This window comes from Cygnus atratus, chromosome 3, assembly GCF_013377495.2.
Source record: "Cygnus atratus isolate AKBS03 ecotype Queensland, Australia chromosome 3, CAtr_DNAZoo_HiC_assembly, whole genome shotgun sequence".
NCBI classification, from domain to species: domain Eukaryota; kingdom Metazoa; phylum Chordata; class Aves; order Anseriformes; family Anatidae; genus Cygnus; species Cygnus atratus.
Window position 1 is genome coordinate 71,493,428 of NC_066364.1, and position 16,801 is coordinate 71,510,228.

The 16,801-nt window shown below is 42.7% G+C and overlaps 1 protein-coding gene across 2 annotated transcripts in view; it reads left to right on the forward strand.

Annotated features, from left to right (window-relative positions):
- The window catches only part of FNDC1 (fibronectin type III domain containing 1), a 67,834-nt gene extending 59,116 nt beyond the window's left edge, over positions 1-8,718 (forward strand). Inside the window, exons 17-20 of one of the 2 annotated variants that reach the window (XM_035538545.2) lie at positions 1,416-1,445; positions 3,688-3,849; positions 4,471-4,593; positions 5,912-8,718. In XM_035538545.2, the coding sequence (XP_035394438.1) occupies positions 1,416-1,445; positions 3,688-3,849; positions 4,471-4,593; positions 5,912-6,027 (431 nt within the window). In that variant the 3' untranslated portion in view covers positions 6,028-8,718. The remainder of the gene's footprint in view (positions 1-1,415; positions 1,446-3,687; positions 3,850-4,470; positions 4,594-5,911) is intronic. The other variant, XM_035538547.1, reaches the window with a different exon arrangement.
- Positions 8,719-16,801: the final 8,083 nt, after the last annotated feature.

Genomic DNA, 16,801 nt, shown 5'->3' on the forward strand with positions numbered 1-16,801 from the left:
TCAAGAGCAACACCCCCTTCTAAAAATAGCGTGTTAAATGAGCTATTTTTACCCATTGCTTCTTCCATTGAGCCAAAGGCAAATGGCTCTGCTGAATAATAGAGGGCAAATTCTTCAATCTTTACTTGAGCAAAAGGTCAATTGTCTCTTGCAAATTTTGCCCTTTTGACTACGGGGTGGGGGGGGGGCAGGGGGGGTTGTGGTCTCTGTCTTCGCTTATTCAATATCAACCTGTAGTGCTGGCTTCAGAAGATCCATTAAGAACCAGGGAAGTAGGTCCTCACAGAAGGGAGACAAAGATGCAAGATAAGTAAATGGTCCTGCATAACATATTCAGACTTTTTTTTTTTAAATGAGTAAATCAATCTGAAGTATAAATCCAAGCAGAAAGTTTAACATAAGGCAAATACAGCATGCTGTATCATGCAGGGAGTTTTGCTGATTGGCTAACTGCCAGTACGCAGCCCTGAATGTCTAGTTTTTCAATCCAAAATCAGCCACCTTGTGAGCTTTATTTACAGGTTAAATCCATCAAAATTAAAACTTTATTTGTACTGATTCTTCACTTGTCATGTGGCCAAAGATGGCTTTCCAGCTGGCAGAAGTACAGAAGCAGTTGCTAAAACTAAAGCCAAATGGTATAGTTACAGTGATGGAACAGGTCAGAAGAGAGAGGAGTGCTCTTTGCACAATAGAGATGTTTGAGCTGATGAGAATACTCCATAAAGAGTGTCATCATGGGATCAAGTAGCTTACTGAAAATACTACTTAGCCTACATAATGTACTGAAGAGAAAAGAAAGCCACTGTTCTTTCATTAAACTCTAAAAACTCCCTGGAGTTTATCTTCCCGCATCAGTACATAAGTACTATGCCTTTTCTTCAGGTACTTTGTGTACAATAAAGGCCAGTTGAGAGATGACAGAAATGGAAATGTAATGAATATGGAGACTGTTCATGCGTTATCGTTATTCCACATCTATTCCATCCTCCCTTATTTTTTTAAAAAAGAGAGTATTTCAAACACGAAGAAGCTCCTGAAGTATTGGACAGTGCTCCCTTCACAGTCCAGGTGGCTCCTACAAAACTTCTATCACTGTGACAACAGGAGTTAAATGATAAATTTCACGTATTTTTGATACCATACCATTAAACAGCTGTGCTAAACATGATGAATGCCTGAGCCCAAGGTTTGCATGTGTAAGGTATGTTACATTTCCGTTTGGAAGTTAGGCCTGCAGGTGTAGGTTATGCTTAGCTCTGCAAATCAAGGAGACATAAATCCTACATTCACAGCGTTGCTAAAGGCAGTTCCTCTGCAACTGACATTTTCTTGAGTGACACTATATATTTCATATATAACAAGGTTTGGAATAAAATACTAAGATTCCTTTTTTATTTATGTCATTCTTCCAGATAATCCTCTCCTCATTGTCAGACCACCTGGTAAGTTTTCTGGTATATTTTTTGTGAGGTGCATAAAAGTTGTGCAAAACAGTTACACATAAGTGTTAGAAGCATACTAACAGGCAGTTGGAATTGCAGTTTTAAGCAGAACAGGAAACTTGTTCACTGTGCCAATTCACAAGACATTTTAGGACCCCTTATTCTGGTCTTGAAAAGAAACCTTGCAAAGTTATGGTAGATTGTGTAATTGATTTGGGTCCATCTTCTGCCTGGTACAACAGCTTTCGTTGCTTAGTAATAAGCACCAAACTGTATTGCTTCTCTGTGTCCTTAGTTGCCTGAATATAGCTTGAACAGTGTGACCAGTTTTTCCTGTCTCTAGCTGTCGCACTCATCCATGCTGTTCGTCATAAATAAGAAAAAGAATCAAGAATTTGTAACTGAACTGAACGACAGGGACATGTCATGAAGTTGCTGAGCTTGCTTTCTATTTTCAAGCCCATTGACTTTGCATCCTTCTTGGCCTTTTGCACGTTCAGAGCGTAATCAGAAGAGCTCATGTCCTGGCGCTAGGAACAAGCTTGCTTACGTGTACAGTGGTAGAGTAACCCCAGGCAGTGTGCGCTCTCAGAAGAGAAGCAGGAAAAAAGACTTCATGGTTATTGCACTCTGTCAGCTTTCCTAAGCAGTTAAAGTGGTTAGTTCTGGAGGTCTTTGACTACATTGTTCATGAAAACAATGTCCAGTGTCTGCCTCCCTTCCATTTTCTGTTATGCCTGTTAGCCTGTTTTTTCCACGTCTTCCCAGCTGTCTCTGATAATGTACAGATATTGGAGAGCATGCTATGCTTCTGGCAGTCAGTATGGGAGGCCTCTGAGAGCAGTGGGCTTCCCATGCCCCTGTTCACCTTCGGGATTTTTGCTGTCAGTTATTTTCGGGGTCTGTTCATGGAAAGGAGGTTTTGGAAGGTGATGGCCTTTTGTACTTTATGCTTAGACTGGACAAAGAGAAAATATTTTCATGTTGTTGCAATGGTAGAGATAAGATAGACAAAGAGGTCTATCAGAGCAGAACTTTGGGAACTGTGGACATGAAGAGCTGAAAAATCAGCTCTTGCAGGACAATGCAAAGCGTATCCTTCAAGATTTTTGGGGGTGGGCAAAAGTGATGGATGAAAGCAGACTATTCACAGCAATAATACTGCATGCAAGAAGGAGATGGTTCATTACTCTGTTCTGAAGGACAAGCTATGGCCAAGAATCTGCAATCCTTTCACCATGTGACTAATTGCATAAAGTCAGTCCAGTTACATATGTCTCTGCTGGTATGCATATACCAGCAGAGTTCTGAGGATCACTGATCAGTGATTGCTTCTCACCTGCAAGTGTTTACAGGATTCAATCTGTGTGCACAGAGAGAGGGAGGAAAAATAACAGAAAAGCCTTCCATTCTCATTTATAAACCACCTCAAAACAGCACAGTAAAAGCAGGGCTAGAGACAAAAATACCAATTATCGCTTTGAAGTCTTTTTGTCTCTTTCTGTATCCATTAGTGCAAGAGCCTTTTCAAAAGAAGTTATGATCTCATGGTTAGTGTAAAGCAAATATCTAAGCAAACCAGTAGAGTATTTAATCTGTTGTGATACAGCTAAACAGTTGTCTCTGCAGCAGTGCTGTGGGCAGAGTTCCCCAGGAAAGGACTTGCTTGTCTTTTATTGGAACCTCATCTGTTTTGAAGTAACGTGAGAAAACAAAACAGAAAAGTAGGTTTCTGATTTCATCTTTTTAACAAAATAGCAAGAATAAACTTCACTTTACACCACAGGCTGTTACTGACTGCAGAATTTTTAACATCAGTTCTTTAGCAAAAGGATTACATTTTATAGTTGGTGCTAAAATGCAAATGACTGTATTCAGCCAGTGTTGCTGTCAGACTTGCCATTGGGCTCTGTTTAGAAAACAGAGTACCACTAGGTAGAGAACTGTCTTAATAAAAACAGCGAGACTATTTGTTTATTTAAAACTGAGTTCTGTACGTGAAGTCATTTTTTACCATTTTAACAGTTATAATTGTCTACTGCCTAGAAGGGATTTAATCAAGTTCCTAGCTTTACTTTTTTAATATTTGTTCTTCAACATGTATTTCTGAATATAGAAGTCATTCATTAACCCACTGCATCATCTCTTGTAAAACGTATTATCAGATATTAGCCTCAGCTAAATGCAGACTAAAATGCTGAAGTCTGTCCTTAATGTTGATTTATTTATTTTTTTCTCCAAGGTGGTGAGCCTATCTGGATCCCATTCACTTTCAAATATGACCCCACCTATTCAGACTGCAGTGGCAAGCAGTATGTGAAGCGAACTTGGTACCGCAAGTTTGTAGGAGTGGTTCTTTGCAACTCCTTAAGGTACAAGATTTACCTCAGTGATGACCTGAAAGGTAGGTGCCAAGATTATCTTCCTAATGTATGATTACTTGATGTCAACTTCACCTTCTCACTTCATTCACATTTTACTGAGTCTTGTGTGGTGTTGTTGATCTGGAGTTACTAGTATAATCTCAAGGGCTTTTCAGATTATGCTACTGTGCTATATGTATTGCAGTGCATTTGTGTAGTTTAAAGACATAGTTTCAATATGCAGCAGGGCCCACCTCATGTGTTAGAGAGAGTGTTCCCTGGGTTTTAGCTTTTGAGACTACAGTCAAACTGATGGTATTGGCTTTTTTTTTTTTTTTTTACTGTCACATGACATTGAAATTACTGATTTGATTGAAATTCTCTGTACTTGTAGCCTGTTGTGCAATGCCCATGAACTTGTAAAATGGCGAACGTTCCTTACTGAATTATAAAAGCGTTTCTCTTTTCTATAATTTATCTTTCTGTAATGTGAAGGTAGCATTCTCCCCCTTTTCAGCCACTGCTTGTTCATTGATAATATTGTGTGAGTCACCATAATACTTCTGCTTTCTTCCACATCTATATACATCTAACTGGTGGTAGAAGAACATCCCAAACAAAAATAATGCCCAATCAAATAATCTGTCTCTATCACCGTTCAGACACCTTCTATAGCATTGGGGATAGCTGGGGACGGGGTGAGGACCACTGCCAGTTTGTGGATTCGCACCTGGATGGAAGAACAGGACCTCAGTCGTACGTTGAAGCCCTGCCCACCATCCGAGGTATGGCGATGTGGGAGTGGGATGCTGGCAAGGTGTCTGTCACCTCATCCATAGAACTAAGGGGTGAGGAGCAGGGCACAGGAAGAAAGAGAAAGAAGGGCATACAATGCAAATAATAATAATAATAATACAGCAACAAAATGGGAAAAGAGAAAGAAAAAAAAATTGTACAGGTCTATGAAACCTTTTTCCCAATTATAAGACCTGCCTTATGGAGTTGAGGAGCAGAAACTGTTTTACCTGACAAAAAGAACAGCTACAGCTCTGGAAATACAGCTTTTGCAAGTGGTATTTCAGTCAATTCAATGTAAAACACATAAGAATGCATCTAGTGACTTAATGTCAGACTGCAGGTCATTTATTCTGGCTTGGTAGAAATCTACTATCAAGTGAAAATTCCCACCTTGAAGGAGTTCCCCTCTGCACACTGCCCAGCTGAGAGTCTGATGGCTTGCTCCACAAAAGGAACCCAATCATGAAAGTTAGCCAATCTTTTCAATAAGTCAATTGATATAAATTATTCAGTTGGCTTTAATGGTTTCCATGTTATTTGTTGATACTCTTTTAATGGTGGTGTTACCAGGAAGAAACTGAAATAGTCACTGATATTTATACATTGCTGGGAAGTACTGCATTTCTTCTGTTCAGAAGAAGGATGGTTAATCCAGATGTGTATTCCTAGGTCTAGGAGACAGAGATAGAGAGCACACAGAAATTACATTATTGGCACAGCACAGCAGTGTTCAGATGTTCCAGTGCACAAGCTATGCAGAGAAGAATGCTGTGCCTCTCCTAATGCTTTAAGCAGTTGCATTCCTTCTACAAATGAAGAAAAAGGCTATCAGATGAGGGAGAAAAGGCTTAACTCCATATTTACTGCATGAAATGATACCTTTTTATTTATGAAAAGCTGATGTTTGCTGATAGACTCTTGAGCCGTGTGAGATAATATGATCTGATGGTATTTTTTGCCCTAGAGTCCTTCATATATTTAAACTGATTTGCATAAATGCTGCTGAAATATAGACACATTTTGGTATGAAATGCAGAAGCTCTTTGGCAGACTCCAGCATTACACAATAGTTGAAAAGATTTTAAACTGTAAAACCAATCAGACCTACAAGAAATATAAAAGACCAGAGCTAAACCATTGGAGAAGGATCTAGGCCGAATACCAGGGCTAACAAGTACCCTTTTGACAAGGCAGCTTGTGTGCTTTCATTTGGGCTGTGGTATTGACTATTGCTGTGTCTGTTACTTTAGTTAAATAACAATGTCTTTGTTTTGAAATGTGATTGTGTGTTTTTTTTCCCAACAGGGTATTACCGCCAGTACCGCCAGGAGCCTGTATCTTTTGGACGCATTGGACACATGACACCATACTACTATGTGGGCTGGTATGAGTGCGGTGTGCCTATCCCAGGGAAATGGTAGCAGTCTGATTTCCCGTCGTAGGCAGGACAGGCTGACCACGCTTTTTGAATGATTTCTACCAGAGGACTGTGAGCAGCTGAGTCGGAAAAGAAAACAAAAAACACAAAAATGAGGCAAACCCGTGAAGACCCGCTGCTCAAGAAAACATTTCTGCGAAGCCAGACACAGTCCTCACTTCACCAGCCTAAATCTTTGGTGCTGCTTGATTTCCACTTGGAAGCATGGACAGGATATACGTTTGGTGTCCTACCTTCCTTCTCTGGGTCTTTAAGGCACAGAGAGGTGGTTGCAACGTGCGCAACCTGTGAAAACTAGAACTGTATTAGCCATGAAAATGTGGAAGTTTCTTATATCTTGCAGGAACGACCTAAGCATGCTGTGCTTGCTGAATGGAATGCTAAACTGTCCCTGGCTGCCAGCGGCGGGTGCTGCTGCAGCCCGGCCCAGCCTGGCCTACCAGGGCTCCCCTATGCAGTCGTGCCACGTAGCTGGCTGCCCACCAAAGGCAATATATTCTCCTGAAGACTTACCCTGTGGGTTCACCCCCTGCTGGACTAATCACCAGGTCACAGTGTAAATTCACTTTGATATATATATATATCTATATATATCTATATAAGTACAATACTGTACCTCTGCAGAAGTACTGCTTAGAGATGCTGAGATTTTCTTGTTCACTAGATAAATATATTTGGAATTTTTATGTAAAAGGTGCTGTTAATTCTTTGAGATATTGCTATGCACAATATATTAACCAAGGAAAGAGCTGTATTCTTCTTGTGAGTACTGTTGATCTGACATTTGAATTACTGATCAAAGACCTGTGTCCCATTTCCTTGGCAGCCTATGGACTGGATGTTCAATGGGAATCTACCCCTCTGTCCATGTTAGAGTGGCACTGTTATAGTACAGCAAAAATGCTTATTCAGCAGTTTATCAGCACTTTTAAACTTTCTGTCCTTTGCTGTTGTGGTGGTTAACACCAATAGGTAGCTAAGGTCCACCACGCTGCTCTCATCACTCTCTCTCCTCAAGAAAATGCAGGGAGAAAATACGATGAAAAAAAAAAAAGCTCATAGGTTGAGAAAAGGTGCAACCTTTCCTTAATCCATTCTAATCTCATTGATGACAAATACATCAATAAGTTATTTATTCCTTTATTCCTTCATTGTCTTTCACTTCACTGTGTGGAGGCATGGGACAAGTAACTTGCAAATGGGAAACTGCCCTTAACTTATTTGCCCTCCAAAAAGAAGCCCAAGATGCAAATAGCAGGAAATGCCTCTGTCTTTGATCCATCCTGGGGACAAATTGGGATCCAATTCCTTTAAAATACTACCAGAATGTCTTCCATCCAGACCAGAAAGCAAAAGCTGGCATGGCTTAAAGCTATAAAGGTGACTTTTAGCAGGCATTGGAAGCTTGCAATAGTGTAGGGTTTTGGTAGCCCTTCTGGGCAATCGAGCATTAATGGTTTCCTCAGTAACTTTTGTGGTCTTATCATTTCCTTGTAATATCTCATCACCTTTTCTCATGTTAGTGAGACTCCACCATTCTGACAGGCTGGGAGAGTAGCAGCATACATGGGGGACAGATCCAGTCTCTGGGCCCTCTCTCACTCTCCTTCCAGCTTACATTTAGTATAGCACTAATATCTTTTGAGTTCCTTCCTGTAGTTATTGTAAATTGTATGGGGAGAAAATGGACTAAAGTGATTAGAGAGCATTTTATTTTTCATGGTGATTTGGGTTTTAACATTTTAATTATTCTCAAATACTTTTGCTTCAGTACAGTGCCAAATATATGGTCTTGAAATATACCTTTTTTTCCCTAATAAACTTATGATACATGGTTCCATTTCTATTTCATCCTTTCTGATTATCTGTGTCAAGTAATCTGACAAAGCGACAAATAGTTAGCTTTCTCAAAGTCTTCCTCAGGAGAACAGTAGGTGTTGACCTTTTCTAAGGGTCTGGAAGCATGTGAGTACATTGTTCCTTACATGTGGTTAACAGCTGGCATAGAGTTACCAAGGGCAAATCATGCCTGACCAGCCTAATCATATGCTTTGTTGAGATGACTGGCTATGTGAACAAGGAGAGAAAAGTGCATGTACTTTCACTTTTGTAAGACCTTTGGCATGGCCTCCTATAGTGTCCTGTAGTCAAACTGGTGGCATATGACTTGGGACCTTAAAGTGGACTTAAAATAATGAGAGTCATCAGACTCAAAGGGTTGTGACCAAAAATAGTGCAAAGTCCAAATGACAGCTGGCTATAAATGCCACACATCTGGGGCCAGCACTGAGGCCAATATTTTATAATGACCTGTCTGAGGAGATGGAACACACCATCAGCAAGCTTGCAGTTGATACTGAAGTGGGGCTGGGAAGTGGCTGATGCGTTGGAGGGTAGAGCTTCTGTTCAGGGGGACCTTGACAGGCTGGAAAAATGAGCTGACGGGAGCCTCTTGAAGTTCAGCAAAGGGAAATGTGAAGTCCAGCACGTGGAATGGAATATCACCTTGCAGCAATACAAACTGGGGCTGACTAGAGAGCAGCTTTGTGAAATAGGACTTGGGGGCCCTTGTAAACAATATGAATACTCCAGAGATCCATTCCGACCTAAATTATTCAATGGCTTTTTATGATTCTAGAGGAGACATCCCATAATAAAATGTATTTTTTCTTTTATTAAGTCAAAGTCATGCCTTGGCCCATAGCCCAGTCTTCAGCATGACTGAATGGGACTTGTGCCACTGACTTGAAAGAGCAGGGCCGGGTTTCACCAGTCATGGTTTGGCCTACTGTTTAAAGATGGATGTTCCCTCCACATAGTCAATGCAGTCTGCATTTTCACCTTCAGAGACCACAGGTGGATTTTGATTTGCTCATCTACAGAGATCTGTTTCCTTCACCCCTCCTGGAAATAGCCTTGCGGGGGGACAGTCCTATTCAGGGATGTCATCATGAGTAATGAGCTGAAGGCATATTTTTTTTCCCACAGCCTCAACTGAGGAGGAATTGGGAAGTGCTGGGGGGCAGGGTTGGAGAGCAGTGCACACTGTTCCTCTCCGATGTAAATCCTCTACAAGGCTAAGCCAGCCCGGATGAGCAGGGTAACACATTACTGTGATAGTAGGTAGTTCCTTGAAGAGATAATACTATTTCTGCACACTGCTCTTTGTTTATCTACAAGGTGGTGGGATCAGAAAGAGGCAATTAAAGCCACGTGGGTCAGGGCAGTCACTTCCCACCCAGGTCCCTGGCAGTACCCTGACCACTGGGCCACCCTCCCCTTTCCTGCTTCCCTTCCCCACTGTCCCTGTGACACACTGGTCCTGCTGCTGCACAGAAGGGACAGGGCTTCACCCTTCAGCAGTAGAAGCAGTGTGCCTGTGTGCTGGATAAACCCTGACTCCATCAAAACAGCTGTGTGGCAGGGGACATTGTACTGCTCTGGATGGTGCTAATGGGGGAGGGATGGGTCTTTCCCTTCATCAGCTCTCATCCCACGCCCCTCTCACTGGCAAATCCACATCTGCATCTGGTCTCCAAGTCCTTGGCACCAGCTTGGAGAATGCTGTGTCCCTTCACAGGCTCTGAGTGGTGTTGCATCAACCCTTCTTCTCTGAGCAATCCTTGAGGGATCGGAACAGAGAAAGGGGAGGATCCCCACAGAGAGAAGATTCACACAGCTTCTGCTGACACTGCTTCTGGTCCAAGTCTCTTCAGGGCAGAGGGACGCAAGGGCCCTGCCTGGTGGGGAATTCTATGGAGCTGGAAAATAAAGGGAGAAAAATGCAACAGGGGAAGGGGTGGGGAGGAAAAGACAAGCAAAAAGTTGCTCGAAGCATTGTCTGGTCCTGGTCAGTTCCAGACGCTAATCTCTGATCATTGTACCATATTTTTGTGAGAATTGGGATTTCTGCCTCAAAGGCAGCAGGAATAATCACCAGCGTGTGAGAAATGCCAAGGGCTCTCAGGGGCAGCCAAAGCCCAGCATGCAGACCCAGGATGAGAACAGAAGAGCTCTTTGGTGATGAAGGAAGCATTGGGCGTCACTTGGAAAGATAATTGAAGGCCTTCATGGGAGGTAACCCAACCCACTGAACAATGTAGAATGCTCCTTGTGGTTCCTCCCTACAAGAAGCTACATGGTTTTCTGTATCCAAAGTCCATGTCCTTTTTTGTAGCCTGGCAGACAGATATTTATGCGAAGAATTGCCTTCCTCCTGCAGAAGACACTGAGATAAACACTGAAGGGAATGAGGTCAACACTGCAGCAGCCCAGCTCTGCTTCCTGGGGCAAGGCTGGCATCAGAGAACATCTAAAAAATCCCACCCCTGGAGAGCTGCCCGTCTGCCCAAGGGGCCTTAGCTGGTAACATTTGAAAAGAAAGCCATGCCTTGTATTGCGGCTCTATTTCTCATTGTGCTTCTGTGCCCCGTAAAGCAGGGAGCACTCCCGCAGGACTTGTGCCACATCGCTGTGCCAGCTGCACCACAACACTCAGTGAAAAATATGGCCCTGGTGGGAACGAGGACTCGGAGAAGAATAATACCAGACTCATAGCCGAGTGCAAAGAAGTTGCTGACAACAGGAAGTCCAGCTTCACATGGTATGGCAACAGCCTCAGGGCACGTCCTCATCTACCAACAGTTACCGTAACTCCTCAGTGCCGGTTGTGTAAGTGGCCTAACAGGGCCGTAAGTAACTCAAGCTAGCTCCAACATAGGCCTTATTTTGTTAGTGGGTTGGACCTGGGTTCCAAAGGTTCCTTCCAACCTGAGGTAGGGTGCATGTCTATGAATAATATCAGCCACTGTGTCATGCTGCCAGACAAAACCAGAACCGAAATGTCACAGAATCAAAGTACAAACTCCAGAAAATTTTCACGGTGGCTTTACTTACTAGGCAAAAATTATTACAGACTCACAGAATGGCTGAGGTGGGAAGGGTCTTCTGAGGATTATCTAGACCAAATCCCTCTGCTCAGAGCAAGTTCAGCTATAGCAGGTTACTCAGGACTGTGTCCTCTTGTGTTACATATCCCGAAGGACAGAAGCTCCACAGTCTTTCTGGACAGCCTTTTTGATTTCTGTCACAATAAACAAGACATATCTAAACAGGATTTCCCGTGTTTCAGTTTGCACCCATTATCCTTTCAGTGGGGAGCGGCTCTGCCTTCTTCACCCCCCCCAGTCAGGTATTTAGGTTCATTGGTAAGGTCCCCCTCAGTCTTCTCTCCAGGCTGAACAGTCCCAGCTCTCTCAGCCTCTGCTTGTATGTCAGGTGCTCCAAGCCCTTAATTATTTGTGTGTGCCTTTTCTGGATTTACCCATCATGTCTGTGTCTGTCTTGCACTGAGGTGCCCAGAACTGGGCCCAGTATTCCAGATGTGTCTCACCAGGGCAGAGCAAAAGGAAAGAATCACCTCCCTCACCCTCATGGCAGTGCTCCTCCTAATGCAGCTCAGGATGACACTGGCATTACCCCTTGCCTCAATGGAAGCTGTAAGCCAGTTTACAGATGAAGGCATGATCATTTGTAAGGGAGTGTTTGAAGGAAAGAGAGTAGTCTCCTGTGAAGAATTGCTGAGCTTGGGTTCTTGCTGCAAGTAGTTCCTGCACATGCTTTCCAAATGTGCTTTGTGCAAGCTCACAGCTGCCTCTGGGGATAAGGTCACACATGAGTGTTGGTGATACCCTCACACTTGTGCAGTAGGCCTCTAGATGGCAGGAGCTGCTGTTTGGCCAGGCCTTACAGCAGGGATGAGTGACTGCAGTGCAGATGGCATGGCGCATTCAGCATTGTACACACATAGCGAGAAAATTGTATTAATGAGAGCCCAGATTTGCTGTAGGAGAAGCCTGAAGTCCATCCCCATGTCTTAGAGACAATTTCTAAGAGTGCCCAAAATTTGTGATCTGTTATGTCTAAAGCATTGGAAAGTTATAAGTAGAAACAGACAAAGTGTAAATACACAATGTGCTCCTGCTGTGTTTTCTCAGGAGATACTTTCCTTAAAATTGCAGTCACTGTAATTTTTCTCTGGAGTACTGTGGGCAGCGAGAACCAGTTTATCTTGCAGTAGGAATAAAAACATTGCTGACTGTTTCTAGGAGGGAAAGATGTGCTTTCATAGTCCCCTTGAATATAATTGCAATAGTGTTTCTGCCCATCAAATTGCTTTCCACAGTTCATCCTTTTGGAGTTCTTCATTCCCTGAGCTGCAGGTCCTCTTCATCCATTAAAGATTAGGGTCATTTTATTTATTTTATTTATTTATTTATTTAAATCTGCTAATAAAATCCCCATAAAGTTTTTCTGATCCTCCATCATTAACCTATTTTCCCCCTTCCTTGACCTGCTGCTTCTGTTAACTGGCGATTCTTTCTTGGAGCTGAGTGAAGCACTGACTGTGTCCTGAAATTATGCTCTAAAAATGCTACACGTTGAAGCACTTAGAGGTTGGTGTTCCCTCCTGGCACCTGTGAGTATGATCTGCTTGTCTCAATACCTTCTAGCAGATGTTTATCCTGCCTTGCCCACTCATTACCTCATCCATAAACAGAGATGTTAAATGTTACACTCTAAGTCCTCCCCAAACCACCCAGTACCAGCATTTCCCCCTTCCCTATGGCAAGTGGCATCAAGAGGGATTGAAATGGAGGTTATAAATGACAAGGAGATGGCCTTGTATCAAGTCTTCCCCACTCCTCCACCTCATATGGCCTTTCTGTCTTCATGCCAGCCCCTGTCAGGCCTGGCCTCCCCTGGAAAACTTCCCCTGGATGAACCTTTCCAATGTTGCTCATGGGTCTCCTCACAGTGCAGGAGCACAGGCATCAGGTTGGAAATGAGGAGACATTTCTTCTCAGAAAGAGCAGTCAGGCATTGGAATGGGTTGCCCAGGGAGGTGGTGGAGTCACTGTCCCTGGGGGTGTTCAAGGAAAGGTTGGACGTGGTGCCTGGGGACACGGTTTAGTGGGTGATATTGGTGGTAGGGAGATGGTTGGACCAGATGATCTCAGATGTCTTTTCCAACCTTAATGATTCTATGATCACATCTCATGCATGCTGCAAGCTCGCGAGCAGAGCTCAGGCACTACTAAGTCACCTCCTTCCCACAGGCTATAAGTGCCATCAGACCAAGTGAGGATCATTTTGGCTGGCCTCGAAAGGTCAGTATTCATGGATGAACTGTAGTGAGGAAGGAAGGGGCTGATCCAAATGGCTCCCCAGAGGGGCCTGTCTCTGCTGCTTATTGGTTCCTCTGGACCTCCTTGGGCAGATGCTGCTAGTCCTGCCCCTCAGGGAAGGGCAGGATGAGAGCCCAAACCCATGTGACGTGGTCACCCTTACAGGCAGAGCTGCCTAAAGGCACCAGCACACAGATAAGGGAGGTCTGCAGGCTGCAGAGGGTAGCTACAGTATGTTTTTGTGTTCTCTACCCAAACAGCAGAGTATGTAAACACAAATCAGCTGAGGTTGTATTCAGTTTATGCTGATAATCAGCAGTGAACAAACGAGAGAAAATGGTTCCAAGCTGTGAATATGTTACCATTTCCTCCTCCTGAATGCGAGAAAAAATAAAACCTACAAAATTAATAAAATTGTCAGTACCAGCTTTAGGCAGCATAACCTAACAAAACAGAGAAACAGCTAACCAGGATGGGGACTTGTCGCTAACCAGGATAGGGACTTGTCCCTGTTAACTTCAAGTTATGAAGTTAATGGGTTATCTCTGCAATTCATTCTTTTGTACTTCCCAGCTCTGAATGTTTACCTTTCAAAACTGCACACTAATAAGCTTGTCTGCCATCCTGCAGTATTCTGGGCTTCTGCATAGGGTGTCCATGCAGCCCACCAGATCTCTTGACAGATCCTTTACTACTACTCAGCCTGCAAAGGCTCAAAACTGATCTTTCTAATGAGCAAACCACGACTTCCAAGGTGATACTATTTTTCTAGATTTTCAAATCGCCTGTTAGAAGTATTCTTTTAAGATCTTTTGTTCCAAACAAAAATCTGTATTGGTTTCTTTTGAAGTTTTCTTTAGAAAATTATTCTGGAATCATGTGTGCTAAGAAATCTTCTTGGACAGTTTTTCTTTAAAATTCCACAGTTTCAGAAACAAGAAAAAACATGTTGCTCAGAATAACTGAAATGCCATGTGTTCATACAGTTATCAATTTTTTCTGTATATCTGGAGTACATTGTAATACTGTATATATCAGTTGATATATTATATCACGTCACATTTGATTAACCTGTACCAAAACCAGGTGGCTTCAAAGAACTGTCATATAAGATGTAGAGACAAAATCAGGCCATTCAAATCTTTTTAAGGATAGTGTGACTTACATCTGAAGAGAAAAATATATGGCACTCAAGTATACAGTGGATATATATAGCACATGGGCACCACATAGCAAATTCTTAGTCTTTGTGAAATGCTATTGATGTTTCTAACAAGTAGTGGATTATGTATATATCAGAAGAGTCATGAGGCTTACATATTTTGCCCAAGACCGAGTTTGTGTCCCAGGACAGAGTGAGGTCATGAGGCTGCAGTCATGCTGAAGACCCACCACTATGCATTTCTGCAGACTTTGTGAGGTTATTGAACCTCCTTTAGAATCACACCACCCTCCTTAGACAATGGAAAGATATGCTAAATGGCAACAGTGGGAGGGTGACAGTAGGTATGAAACCTGTGTGCATGAAACCTTGGACAATTCTGAAAACTTTTTGAAATTTTTCACTGGTCCACCTGCTTCGGTGCTCTCAAGAGGTTGCACAATGTTCCTTGCTACCATCAGTGACCCCAAATAGCTGAGTGATCAAATGTGATACACTTCTTGTGATCCTTTGGAGTTCTGAGACTCCCAGGCATTGGCTTCCTTTGCAAAAAGGAAGGGCTGGACCACAAGCTACCAGTGCAAGTATATTTGGTTCAGGGATCTTTGCTCTGTTATGGCAAAAACAAGTTACTGAAGGCAGATATCTAGTTTCTCCAAGCTGAACAGCATTCCTGTCATCCTGAGGCTTAACTGTGGTTTTCCATTCTTGTCATCCAAATTTTCATTTACACAAATATTCTGTTTATTTGAGGTATCACAGCTCCAAAGAAGAGCTTCAGGCTTATGAAAAATATTTTCTTGAAATAACCATTCAAGTATCAGTTTGGAGGTAAAAGTATATATAGTAATGTAGGTTAATTTCTGGAGCATATGGGATATTGGAATTTTTATAACTATTGCTGGAAACAAGCAAGAGTGCCTAATTTGCCCCTCTGCATTCAAGGCTTTATTTGTTGGCTCCATTACTGTGAGAGGGCATGTGCATCTGTAGAGACAGTGTTCATTTTCCTATAACTGTCAGCTGCTATAAGCCACATCAAACACAACACACATTTGTTTTCCAGAGAAAACGGCAAGAATTAGTATGATAGCCAGTTGCCCCCTCAGTCAGTCCTTTTTTTCTGACTTTGCCATCTCTCCCTCTTTTGTCCCTTTTTTTTGTGATAATATATGTCTTTGGCACGCAACCAAACCTGAGGTCTTTCTATACGCAACGCCTGGCATTTCATTCAATATCAGTACACAAAACAAAGACAGCTGTGGTCTTCTTGGATCTCACCCTGCCAAGGAATAACAGCAAAGGAGATTTCAACCATGTCCATGGAACCACCTCTGAGGGTTTTCCTGTATCAGAGAATCCCCCAGTAAATATTATCCTTGTTTTAATGTTGTTTTATGCAATTACAGAAGTATAAAAGGGACCCTCTGGAATCCTTGCCATCTCAAGATGTTTCACAGGGCTGGACTCAGTGATTTTGGGGATCCCTCAGGGTGGATCAAGATCTGTCCGTGGGTTTCTCTAAGTTTCACTGCTCCTGGGAGACTTGTGCATTCTTTATGAAGTCCAGTTACAGGCAAACCTCCTTAACGTTGAGTCTTGTTTTCAACCATCTTGTGTCGTTTCCATGCCCTCTTGTTTTAGTAGTTGCCAAAGTTTTCTGAGAAGCCACTCTGGCAGAAGATCTCCATATTTCACACACATGGGTCTGTAGTCATTTAGCAGGGCCTCATCTAACAGCCAGAATCGCAGGTTCCTCTGTCATTTGGATACCCAGGGTGTAGGTCAGCCAGCTGCTAACAGCCGCAAGGAAATAGGCTGTAGCTGAAGGCTCCAGACCAGCTGCATAATCCCCACCTCCTTCCCTAGATTACAGCAGAAGACCTTTTTTTCTTCTTGAAAATGCAAAATCTGCCTTCTGAAATTTGAGGTTTCCCGTAAAAAATTGCATTAATTAGCAGTAGCTGGTTGCCTCAGCACTGGGTTGGGGAGGAGTTATGGTTTCACATCACATGTCAGCCTCAGGAGAAGAACATTTAGTGGTCTTGAGTTTGAATTGGTATATAAAATTGAACAACTAACTGTTTACAGATGTAATAAACTAAATGCTTGTGTTTGGGCTCACATGGCAGTTTCTAACTCCATGTGCTGCCAGAAAGACAGAGTAGCCGTGACTATACACTAACGTGGAGTGTCAACAAAGATGTGTCTTCACCTATGAGGCTCATTATTTGGGGAGTTGGAAGTGACCACAGGAAAGTATGTCTTTTAGAAAAAGTGAACAGTGCCATGTAAATGCTCATTCGCTATTTCCTCAATTTCTGACTGACTCTATGAGTCTCTTCTAGTCACACAGCAAATATCCTTGGGCTTTCTTTCCATGCACATTACTGCTGTGTTTTCCTATT